Raw genomic sequence first — 12,947 nt, 5'->3', positions numbered from 1 at the left:
GGTGCCCCAAGTTGAAATCATTTTTTTTTTGTTTTTAAGATTTTATTTATTTGACAGAGCAAGAGAGCACAAGCAGGGGGAGCAGTAGAGGGAGAGGAAGAAGCAGACTCCCCGCTGAGCAGGGAGCCCCATGCGGGACTCGATCCCAGGACTCCGGGATCATGACCTGAGCCAAAGGCAGATGCTTAACCATCTGAGCCACCCAGGTGCCCCCAAATTGAATCAGTTTTGAGAAGCTTAGTTAACTTTTGTGTTGAAACATAACAGACCTATGAATATTTTGAACCTTTGCATGTTAGAACTTCTTACCCATTTCTTTTTCTAACTCCATAATTTGTCACTTGTTTGTAGTGTAAAACGAGGGATTAGCAGTGTTATAAAACAATATGATTAAAATAGGGTATGATTGCTTTGAACTTTGAAAGATTGAATACAAAATTTTAAAATCCATGGAAAGCACTTTAGCTCAGTGCTTGGCACTTAGCGATTGCTCAGTAGGTGCTAGCTACTTCAGGAGGAAAGAGAGTAGATCTGATATTTAAGTAGAAGATTCCCTGATAATAGATTTAAATGATGTGTTAATATTTTCTAACACTTATAACACTTGTCATGCCCTAATAGTTTACAAGCATTTATATGTTAACTCATGAAATCTTGGGAGATTGTGATAATCGTCATAATCACAATAACATTAGTAAATTATTGCTTTCTATGAGCCAAATGCTATTCTAAGCACTTTACACATACCTTAATGCATTTAATTTTCACAACAACTATAAAAGGTCGTTAGCATTGGGGTGCCTGGGTGGCTCAGTCCTTAAGCGTCTGCCTTTGGCTCAGGTCATGATCCCAGGGTCCTGGGATCGAGCCCCGCATCGGGCTCCCTGCTCCGCGGGAAGCCTGCTTCTCCCTCTCCTGCTCCCCCTGCTTGTGTTCCCTCTCTCTCTGTGTCTCTCTCTGTCAAATAAATAAAATCTTTAAAAAAAAAAAAAGGTAGTTAGCATTATTATTGCTAATGATAATCTTTTTCAGGATTGCCACTTAGGAATATGAAGCAATAAGTGTTGGATGACTCCACTCAGGCATTACTCTCTTAAGATACGTAACTCTAGGAGAGAATAGTCCCTAAGAAAGCAGTCTTCCTATTTTATTGCCAATGCTAGTAGCATTCATGGTATTTACGCTAATTCAGGTTGCATAGACTACATAATTGCTGTTTGCATAGCCTTTCATAACTTATAAATAACACTCATTTGTCCTCCTAGTAGCCTGAGATGAACGAAATAAAAATCCATTTCTAATTTGCAAGTAAGGAAATAGAGGTTTGACATTAAAAGATAGCTGTTAAGTCATATTTTGATGAGTGTTGAAGCCAAGACTAGAACTCACATTTCCTGATTCAAGTTTGATGTGTCTGTTGCCAATGTTTCACAGAGGGTTTGATGAAAAAGTTTTTCCGAATGGAAATACTAAGAGTTCTCTTTTCTTTTTTCAATAATTACAAGATTAATAAGAACATTTGTGAGCAAATCCGAAGATGTTTGTATTTCTGTCCTTTTTAAAAATATCGTCCCCCTTAAGCAGCCACATATTCTTCCACATAATTCTGTGTTTATTCATACAAACATATAGAAATATAAAAATAGGGTTTTCTTTCCCTTCCTTTTTGTTTTTTGTTTTTTACAGAAATGGATCATATTATGCATGTTACTTTGCCACCTTTTTCTTAAATTGTAAAAGTCAATGTTCCTTTAAATTGTTTTATTTTTTCTTTTAAAATACTATTTGATTTTCCTGAATTCAGCTTATACACTTACCAGAAGCTTATTTATTTTAAGACATGAGATAGTATCTGATAGTTGGATAAAATTGAGGGAAAATTTCAGCTCACAACCTGAGCTGAAACCAAGAGTCAAGACCTCCATTGTCTTCAAGTTGAATTTTACATACATTGAATTTTAGGAGGTGGTGGCAAAAGTTTTTCAGGGCCTTTGTGTCTTTTTGGCTTATTTTCCAAAGGCCGCGCCATTCCAGATTAGTAATAGAACATGAAAAATGTACCCATATACCCCCTAAAATTGTTTAGCTCTAAACTCAGGAGTTTTTCTGTTACAGCTTTCAGAAAATATAATTCTAAATAACACAAAAGTAGACATAAATAGTATTAGAGTGGAGTGTGGTTGGGTATTTTGGAGTATGGAAGGGAAGGACTGAATGTAAAAGTATAATCTATAGTGTAGCAGTTCCCAAACTTTCTTGGTCCCATGGTGCCGAGTATCTCAGAATTTTTTCGTAGTGCTACTTAGCCATATTAATACTTAGCAGATACAAGTATTATATGGTTAGAGCCAAACTTAATGAGTATATATATGTCTTAACAAAATAATACATATACATTGAAAGAATCTTTTATTTCATTCTTTAAGAAACTGCAGTTACAGGGACACCTGGGTGGCTCAGTTGGTTGTGTCCAACTCTCGGTTTCAGTTCAGATCATGATCTCACAGTGGTGGGATTGGTGGTGGGATTGAGCCAGCGTGGGGCTGTGTGCTCAGTGGGGTGTCTGCTTGGGATTCTCTTTCTCCTTCTCCCTCTGCCCCTTCCTGCCCCCCCCCCCGCTCATATTCTCTTTCTTTCTCTCTAAAATAAATAAATCTTTAAGAAAGAGAGATACTGCAGTTACATACTAACAAGATAATGTGTACCTGTTCACTGCACAGCTTCTCAGATCTTGGAATCATTGGTCACAGCCACCCTCATTTCCTGTATCACGTTGACTTTTTTTTTTATGGGACTTGCTTTTTATCATAGCAACTCTCAAAACCCCGGCTTTGAAAAGATTGGATGTCCTTGAGAGGAATATAGTGTTATCCGATGTTAAAACTGAACTACTTCACACTAGTTTGCAGGGTAGCCACAAATGTGGAGTATCACTCTGTTTCCCCTCATTTTTAATATCTCTGTGAGTACACTGTAGCATTCTGGGGCTTTTTTTTTTTTTTAAGATTTATTTATTTTAGAGGTAGGGTTGGGGGAGGGGTAAGGGGAGAGGGAGAGAGAATCTTAAGCAGGCTCAGGGCTGGGTGCAGAGCCTTGGAGCAATGGGTGGGTTCGATCCCACAACCCTGAGATCATGACCTGAGCTGAAACTGAAAGAGTCAGTTGTTCAACTCTCTGGCCAGCCAGGCGCCCCTGAAAGTCATCTTTATGTAGAAATAGAAGAAGCATCATTGGAATCACACAGAGCTGAGGTGTAAATGTAAATTATTTCCTTTATTTTTTTGTTATGTAAACTTCCTGAAACTATCTTTCAGTTAATTTCCCAATTGATAAGATGTAATTTTTGTAACATAGAAACCTAATGGAAATTGTGTGTTGTGTGTGTGTGTGTTTGTAACTTTAATTATCTCTGGTATAAAGCTTTTGCCTGACCTGAACTTATATGGTCAATCCTGATCCCTGTAGAATGTATTGATTCTTTTGGGGGATGGGGGGAGGATGCTGTTTGGAACCATAGTGTGTTTGTGTGGTTATGTATATATATTCATACAGCCAGTGCATATTTTCTAATATGAAGTCATTGTGAAAGTCTTGGTGGATTTCATGAAAGAATGAAATTAGTTTGGGCCAGTTCTGATTTTTTTTGGAAATCCTGATTTTTTTTTTCAGATATGGAGAATCTGGTTATATACTCATGATATTTTTTCCCACTAAAGCATGGGAGTCTGTGGAAAGAGTTACTCTTTTTGAAGCCTTCTTAAGGCCTGACCTCCACTGTCTTCAAGCTTTGCTACATTGAATTTTAGGAGGTGGTGGCAAAAGTTTTTCAAGGCCTTTGTGTCTTTTTGGCTGTGTCACATGGGTTCCAGAAAGGTGGCAAGCCTGGACCAGACAATGCCTGCCTAGATTCTGGCCATAATGACTGAAAAGACTAGAATGGGTATGGCCTTAGCTTTTTTTCACTTGGGTTGGCAAACTGCACCATCAGACAAAAGTAGCCTACCACCTCCATTGACTTAGTTTATTTTGGGGGTGGGGGGAGTTGAAACAGTCACTGTTCTAAGAAACTTAGTTAAAGTAATATACCTATAGGAAAAGCTACGAGAAGATTTTATTTCTCGTAATCTCACGGTAATAGTGCTACTTTTAAAATATAGGGGGTGCCTGGGTGGCTCAGTTGGTTAAGCGACTGCCTTGGGCTCGGGTCGTGATCCTGGAGTCCCGGGATCAAGTCCTGCATCGGGCTCCCTGCTCGGCGGGGAGTCTGCTTCTCCCTCTGACCCTCCCCTGTCTCATGCTCTCTTTCTCTTTATATCATTCTCTCTCTCAAATAAATAAATAAAATCTTTAAAAAAAAATAAATAAAAATATAGATCATTTGTCTATAGTAGTGTGATTACCAAGGCGACAGTAAAATTTGTCCCTAAGTTAGCAGTTTTGGCTCCCCTCTGCAGACTGACACAATTTTTGATTCTATATAATGATCTGGTGTCTTTTCTCCACAAGTTATATCTGACTACAGTATCTCAGTCATCCAGTTACCTTCCGTTGTTTGCTGCTTTATCCTCAGAACAGTTTACAATCTGTTTTCTTTTCTGCTTGTAATTGTTCAGTAGTGTCTTGGGTATCCTAAATGATCATTAATTTTCAGCTATGTCAAATTCAGTAGAGTTTTGCTAGCATTGCTCTGATGCGGGTTAATTAGCTAGGTGAAAATGGCACATTTGTTTGAGAACATGTGTTTTTGGGCATAAGCCACTTTGGGAATATGCAGGTTGAGTGGGAAACAGAGTTTAGAAGATGTAATACATATGAAGGTATCTTCATTTCTTAGGTTGTAGAGTGCTGGTGGGTAAGAATAGGTACACAGAATTAAAAGTCATAAAATAATTACAGATCTGCCCATATCTAGAGATCTTGTTTCTTCAGGGAATGCTTCAAATAGTTCTTTAGAATGGAAATTAATGCGTTTAATGTGTACATTCTGGTGATTTAAATAAACTATAATTGCTTAATGTAATTAACTGTTGTGAATGAAATAATAGAAAGTTGCTGGACTATGGAAATCTAATTCTTTCTTTTTCTTTCTTTAAAATACAGGGAAGTCGAGATAACATGAGTATTGTACTAGTTTGCTTTTCAAATGCGCCCAAGGTCTCAGATGAAGCAGTGAGAAAAGATTCAGAGCTGGATAAGCACTTGGAATCACGGGTTGAAGGTAAGTAAGGAAGGTGATTTTTTTTTTTTTCATTTAGAAGGAAAGGGAGAGTATTCTCCCTTGTTTATCAAATAGTTCTTTTAGAATTAAGAAAACGATTAAGTATTTCAAAACAAGGCCTTAAAAAACAAGCATCTCTCTGCCTAAGATTTACTATCACATCTTGGACCAATGTGTGGGAATTTATTGGCAGGGAGAAGACAAATATGCCTATTATACCACCAAAGATAGAACAAAAAGAACAAATATGTCTATTATACCACCAAAGAGAAACATTTGAAAATAGTCTGTTAAATCTTGCCATTTTATTTCCTCTTTCCCTGATTATACTTTTAGTAGTGAAGAGTCCAGTGAAATTTGCCTCAGGGCTTATCATGAACATCAAGTGCTCTAATTCCACTAACACTAATTTCTCCCAAGTTAATCATAGGAATTCATTATACCATATGTTTTTATCTTACTGGTAAGAGTCAGCATTGATGTTGTGAGAGAGAATTGATTTTACAGTTGACCCTTGACCAGCATGGGCGTTGGGACTGCAAACACACCCACTCTCCCCACCTTCCCCTCCCACTCTCCCCCTCAGTTGAAAATGTACATTTACATCCCCCAAAACTTATTTACAGTAGTCTACTGTTGACCGGAAGCTTATTTTGTATGTGCTATATATGCTATATATGTATATGTGTGTATTTTTACAATAAAGTAAGCCAGAGAAAAGAAAATGTTATTAAGAAAATCATAAAGAGAAAATATATTGACGGTAGTGTACTATATTGTAAAAGCCATAAATAAAAATATTAAAAAAGCCATATATAAGTGGACCCACACAGTTGAAACTTAAGTCATTCACGGATCAACTGTACTTATTTTTTTTAACTTTTTATTTTGCAGTAATTTTAAACTTAAAGAAAAGTTGAAAAAATATAGAGAGCTCCCATGTACAATGTAGTACCTTTTACTAGATTTCCCATTTGTTTACAATTCATTTGACTCCTCTGTTTTCTATGACATACACACTCATTCTTTTCTCTCTCTCTCTTTCACTGTGGCAATGTCTGCAGACATATTTGGTGTCATAACTGAGAGGGTGTCACTAGCCTATAGTGAGGAGAGGCCGCGGGTGTTGCTTAACATTTTGTAATACACAAGACGGCCTCCACCAAAAAAAAAAAACAAAAACAAAAACGATGTGGCTGATCCAAAATGTCAGTTGTGCCAAGGATGAGAAATCCTGTACTATAGAGATACAAGTATAAGGCAGAAAGATGACAGTCCTGCCTCCAAGAAGCTTGCAATCTGTGATAGAGTAAACAGCATCTACAGTGGAAATTACGTAGCAGTGCACCGACTTGAGGCTTGGGTTGGAGAAGAATTTGAGAAACTGACACGTGAAGTTGAAACCTGAATATGAGCGAACTATACAAAATGGGTGGGTTGGGGGTGCCTGGGTGGCTCAGTTGGTTAAGCGACTGCCTTCGGCTCAGGTCATGATCCTGCAGTCCCCCGGGATCGAGTCCCACATCGGGCTCCCTGCTCAGCAGGGAGTCTGCTTCTCCCTCTGACCCTCTTCCCTCTCATGCTTTCTATCTCATTCTCTCTCTCTCAAATAAATAAATAAAAATCTTTAAAAAAAAAAACAAAAAATGGGTTGGTTGGAATGGCATAAATTGTGTTTCAAATCAAAGGAAAAGCACATGTGAAGATTAGAAGTAGGAGAAGGCTTCTCTGCATAGTCTTTATGGAGATAGAGGGGAGTCAGGGGCAGAGTCAAATGGGAGTGGTGAGGTTACGGTGATGGCGAGGGCCTCATGAGGCATGGTGGCTGCTGAGGACACTGCTTTTTTGTTGTCTTAAAAGTAAGTTGGCATCCTCTGATTTTTGAGGAGTTTATGTCTTAATACTGGCCAAATAATCATGCTCTAAAGATGTATTTTTCATGAGTTGTAAATATAGATGGAACGTGTAAATGTTTTATTTTGTTCTAAGCCTTAGCCAGTTCTGTGATTTATTTTCCTTTTTTAATTTTATTTATTTATTTTAAAAGATTGTATTTATTCAAGAGAGAGAGAATGAGTACAGGGGAGGGGCAGAGGCAGAGGGAGAAGCAGGCTCCCCACTGAGCAGGGAGCCCCATGTGGGGCTCCATTCCAGGACCCTGGAATCATGACCTGAGCCAAAGGCAGATTCCTGACTGACTAAGCCACCCAGGCGCCCCACCTTTTGTATTTTAAATTGTTGTGGAACATAACTACCTTGGGATCAAAAAGCTTATAAAACAGCATGGATGGACCTAGAAGGTATTATGCTAAGTGAAATAAGACAATGTTTCATTTCCATGTGGAATCTAAAAAACAAAGCAGAAACAGACTCATAGGTGTGGGGAACAAGCTAATGGTTGCCAGAGGAGGGGTAGGCAAACTAGGTGGAGGGGACTAAGATATAAACTTCCACTTATCAAAGAGGTCACAGGGCTGAAAAGTCCAGCATAGGAAATATAGTCAGTAATATTGTACTAACATTGTATGGTGACTACACTTACTGTGGTGAGCGTTTTATAATGTGTGTAATTGTCGAGTCACCTGAAACTAATAGTATTTGTCAACTGTTCTTCAGTTAAATAATTTTATAAAACAATTCCTAATTTTTCTCCTCCTTACAGTCCTTATTCATCTGTCACTTTTTTTTTGGAATTACAGTATTAATAACTTTTGTATTATTCTTGTATAAAATTAGATCAAAGTGTTTTTCCAGGTAGCTATCCTGTGTTCACAGGGATCATTTTTAGTGATTGTAAACCATTTCACTGAGTGGCTATACCAGAATTTTCTTAACTGTCCCTGTATTGTTGAACATTTCATTTCTTCTAGTTTTTGCTTTTATGTATGCAAATAACTTTATATTACTTTTATTCCTTGTGTGATCGTAAGATAATTGCTTTTTTTTACATTTTAAAATTGATACTACAGAAACTAATAATATACTGTTAACTTGAATTTAAATTTAAAAAATAAATAAATAAAATTGATACTATGAAATAGTTCCCCTTGTTTCACTCTCTCTGAATCCTGAGTTAACACATTAATTTAGGAATTCTTTTTAAAAACCTGCAGAAATTATGGAAAAGTCTGGTGAGGAAGGAATGCCTGATCTTGCCCATGTCATGCGCATCTTGTCTGCAGAAAATATCCCAAATTTGCCTCCTGGGGGAGGTCTTGCTGGCAAGTAAGTAGAACAAAAAGAACTAATTTTGAGTTTGTTTATAATTAGTAATTAAGTAATTTTGGGGAAGAAGTATATCAATTATCTAAAGATGAGATGGGTTGGTGGTTCCTATAGTAGAGAAGAACTTTAAAATTTCATCCAAAGGCATTTTTTTTTTTAAGGGAATTACTTATCATGTGTTTTGAAAAGGTGAAGGTTCTCTTACTTTGTGAATAAGAACAAATGGCTTGTGCTGAATCAAATTCTAAGTGAAATGTAGAAACTATGTTCTTGGCAAGCATTTAGTGTGGCAGTTAATTTTTGAGAATATTCAAGATGAAGTATTATTTTAAATACTCAGAAGCTTAGTAATTGTATGTAATTTAATAAAACTAAAGCATAATTTTTTTTAGGCGCAATGTTATTGAAGCTGTTTATAGTAGGCTGAATCCACATAGAGAAAGCGATGGGGTAAGTTTTCTTTTATTTCTTAAGCATTTAAAATAATTTTGTAATGTAAATACTAGATATGATACATTCACATAATGAAATCTGTAATAAATTATACTATGTTTCATGTTAAGGAGTCAGTTTAAGGAAATGTCTAGAAATGGAGGTAGAGATACAGTTCTGTTTTGTAGTTGTTTGTTGTCACGTAATGGGCATCAAGTACCTTTTTGTTGGGCTGTACTTATTTCCTCCCTGTATGTCTGCCTTTCCTTCTCCTTCTCCCTTGAATCTTAATTTTGAAGCAAAGAACATCCTTTTAAATATCTCACTTTCTCCTTCAGCAGGCTGCTACCATCACTAGAACTTAGTGATAGAGAAATGAGCTATTATTTTAAAGACCCGACTTTCAGTGCCCCTGTGTGCCCAGTTGAATACCTGGGGATAACTTCTTTCTTAACCTTAACGTTGCCACTGTAGGTGTTTTGTGTTGAACTAGATAACCGTTTTTGTTGTACCCTGCTGTGCTTCATCAGAGCAAAACTCTATCCTTTTACCTTCCTTAGAAATACTGATGAGCTGTCAGCTGCACCTCTGTAGTGTTTTTATCTTCGCACTAGTACCGAGAGACAAAACAGTGCCTTCTTTTTTTCTTTTTTAATTGCCCTACGTTTCAGAGTCAGTAATTTGAATAAGTATTACCTTGTAGGGTTTTAAAGTTTTTGGACATCTGTAAATGAATAACTTAATTTTTAACCATAGGCTTGAAAGATTTTAAGGGAGCCCAAGTTAGTAATGAAACTCATTAAGAAGAGAGAGACTCACCCTCCAAATCTCCAGCTCCTCGGGGCAGGTCTTGAGAGAGACATCAACCGTTGGTAGAAATGTTGTATCCTATCAGTTGAGCCGTTTTGCAGGATTCATTATTGCACAGCCATGTCCTGTCATTTCCTTTTTCTTAACAATAAAAGTATCCTTGCAAAAAGAAAAAGTTTACAATTAATACATTTTAGTGAGTTGAATAAAAGTGATACTGTATATTGTTAATAACAGGTTTTATATCTTGGTCTAGAGCAGTGGTTCTGAGTCTTGTGTCCGGGACCTCAAAGTATTAAGACTTATATCTTAAAGCTGTGAAAATTCATTTAAAAATAAAAATACGTCATGTGCTACATTTAGAGCAAACCCTAAATCAGACAAACAAGGAAAGAATGTTGACACAACTGAAAAGACCATGGTAATTGGGTGGTGGCGTGAAGAGAGGCTGATTCCTTCAGCTAGATCCTAGGTTCCACACGTGGTTAGAGGAAATAAGCCCTCAGAAGGTGTTACTGATTCAGTACTAACCATATAAGTGCTCGTGTTTCTTCATGTGCTTGAAAATGTAAGCCTGGGGTGTAAATTTGAAAAATTATCTCATTATGCCTTGCTGAATCTCTTCAAGGTCCTTCAAGAAAGTTGGCAGAGCAGCCACAATTTAAAAAAAAATGTTTCACACCCCTAAGTTAATGTTTAGGTTAATGTTTTAAACATTTTTTAAAAAATAGAAAATACTTATTATACACAGTAGCTCTCTAAACAGTGAATAAATAAACAGCAGAGCCATGAAACTGAAGAGAAATGCTCAGGATAAAAAACTGGCCTTGGATAGGATTATTATATGACTCTGTAAGTTAAGGAGATGCATACTTAATTACGTTTATATATATATAAGCTTTCTAGTAACCTCAGCAGATCAAACACGGACAAGCTATCACGTGGTGAATTGACGTAGGGAGGAGATTGTACAGAACATTAGACATGGTCCCATCTCCACGGTCAGTGCAGTTCACCATGTAGAGGTAAACACACAAGTTAGAAAGAAATGATAAAATACAGAATGTGATTAATTGCCATGTGAATTGAACAGTGCTGGGAAAGTCAGATTTGAAGAATGATTAGAATGACAGAAATGAAAGGAGGAGGATGATCCATGTAGTTCAAGTGGATGGGAGAGGCAAGAACAAAATATGAGCTATCTTTAAAGAAAGGACCTCATTTTGACTAGAGCAGAGAACTGCTGTGGTGAGAAATAAGAATTTAGGATGCCAGACGTATTTTTGGAGAGACTGGAGAGGACTTTTGAACTTTATATTTTACAGTGAGGAGCCACCATATGTTTGGAGCAGAAGAATGGTACACTCAGAGGAATATCTGTGGTATTTTAATCTGTTAGGAACATGTCATGTGCAGTGTTAGATTAAAGAGATGCTAGCAGTGAACTAGTGAAATAATTATAGAGATCAGATGATAAGTGTAAACTCATTATTAGACAGATACATGGATTGGAGAAACTTCCCTATTTACTGTAAAAACTAACTTTTGCAGCCCAGAATCCTATGTGGGAAAATATTTCTTTACCCTTTCAGAATAATCACAACCTTAGAAAAATGTTGAGCCATAGTAGAAGCAGAAATATACTAAATGTACATTAGCAGAAATGTACTAAAAAACAAAGAAGCAGGAAAAAATGAAGTAATTATAGGTATTTAATTAAATTCTTAGCTCTTAACCTGAGCTGCTGTAGCAGTGGATTAGGCACAAATGTGTTCCGTAACTTTCTCAGCTTAGGTCTGTGCCGTGTTGTAGAAGATGTGGCCGAGAAGTACAGTGGCAGGAGCTGATAGTTGGGCTTTTTTTTAATAACAAAAATAAAATTTTGTACAGATATTAAAAAAAGAAACAAGAATGCTAGGCAGAGTTAATCCGAGACATATTTAGGTTCCTAAGGTGTCTGCTTTATATCAGAGAGAGAATTACCCTGCTGTGAGTGCCTACAGGTAATACCATTAGAAATAGGGATTCATTTTTCTTATATTCAAAGAAAATCTTTTGGATAACGTATTTCAAAAAGCCAAGTGGAATGTAAGCCAGAATTTGTTTTTATAATATTCCTTTTTGTTTTTTAGTTTAGAGGTAAAGAGTGAGAGTGCATGCAGGGTGGCGGGGGGCAAAGGGAGAGGGAAAGAGAAAGAGAGAATCCCAAGCAGTCTCCATGCTCAGCATGGGACCCAACACGGGATTCTATCCCACACCCCTGGGAGCATGAGCTGAAATCAAGACACTTAACCAGCTGAGCCACCCAGGTGCCCCTGTAAGTCAGAAATTAAAACATTTAAAATATATTCAGAAAGCTCACTATTTAGGGGAGTCTTCTGAAGTTGTTTACTAAATTTGTTTTTTCAGCCTTTTGGAATATGTTCAGACTTCTTAATGCAAGCAATATTGACATTTTCCCAACTGTTAAAATCTTTGGAAAAGAGCCTAGCAGGGATTCTTAGGTGGTTTGTGAATCCCCAGAAAGTTTTTGAAAATGTGTTTGTGGACATAAGCAGTTTTTAATGAGAAGTGTAGTATGTGTGTGGTTTTCATCAGTTCCTCAAAGGAGTCTGTGACCCCAAGAGAATAATCACCTACAGGACCAGAAAAAATAAAACTGCCTTTTGCTCTACGCTGATTTTACATTAGGCAGGGCTCTGAGATCATGGCCCTTTACTTCTACAGTGCTAGGTTGGGGGCACCTGGCCGGCTCAGTCGGTAGAGCATACAGCTCTTGATCTTGGGGCTGTGAGTTCAAGCCCCATGTTGGGTGTAGAGATTACACTGATTTAGATTCTGATCTTTAAAATATACCACTAATCAGGCATCTGGGTGGCTCAGTTGCTAAGTGTCTGCCTTCAGCTCAGGTCATGATGGGATCGAGCCCCACATCAGGCTCCCTGCTCCGCGGGAAGCCTGCTTCTCCCTCTCCCACTCCCCCCTGCTTTTGTTCCCTCCTCTCGCTGTGTCTCTCTCTGTCAGATAAATAAATAAAATCTTAAAAAAATAAATAAAATATACCCACTAATCAAGTAGCCATATACATCGCTGATTTTCCAAGGGTAAAGGGGGACTTGTAATTACCAGCTGTTGTATATATATATATATATATATATATATATATATAAAGTCATAGGTGATGTCCTCAACATCCTTTTTATAGGTAAGACTAAGACTCAGTGAGAGGAAGTAGTTTGTCTAGGTTGCAAAGCTAAACAAA

General features: G+C 37.3%; 1 protein-coding gene across 7 annotated transcripts in view; it reads left to right on the top strand.

The window, feature by feature from the left end:
* The window catches only part of PPM1B (protein phosphatase, Mg2+/Mn2+ dependent 1B), an 83,087-nt gene that overhangs the window by 53,436 nt on the left and 16,704 nt on the right, over positions 1-12,947 (top strand). For 6 of the 7 annotated variants that reach the window (XM_073897774.1, XM_025868915.2, XM_025868916.2 and 3 more), the window contains 3 exons: positions 5,101-5,218; positions 8,332-8,443; positions 8,836-8,893. In XM_073897774.1, coding sequence (XP_073753875.1) covers positions 5,101-5,218; positions 8,332-8,443; positions 8,836-8,893 — 288 coding nt within the window. Of the gene's footprint in view, positions 1-5,100; positions 5,219-8,331; positions 8,444-8,835; positions 8,894-9,631; positions 9,867-12,947 lie in introns of those variants that run through there. The other variant, XM_073897775.1, reaches the window with a different exon arrangement.

Source organism: Callorhinus ursinus, unplaced genomic scaffold, assembly GCF_003265705.2.
Source record: "Callorhinus ursinus isolate GAN/ISIS: 27379988/994484 unplaced genomic scaffold, GSC_fseal_2.0 scaffold10, whole genome shotgun sequence".
In the NCBI taxonomy this organism is placed as follows: Eukaryota; Metazoa; Chordata; class Mammalia; order Carnivora; family Otariidae; genus Callorhinus; species Callorhinus ursinus.
The sequence above is the reverse complement of the archived record's forward strand: the minus strand, read 5'-3'. Positions and strand labels throughout refer to the sequence as shown.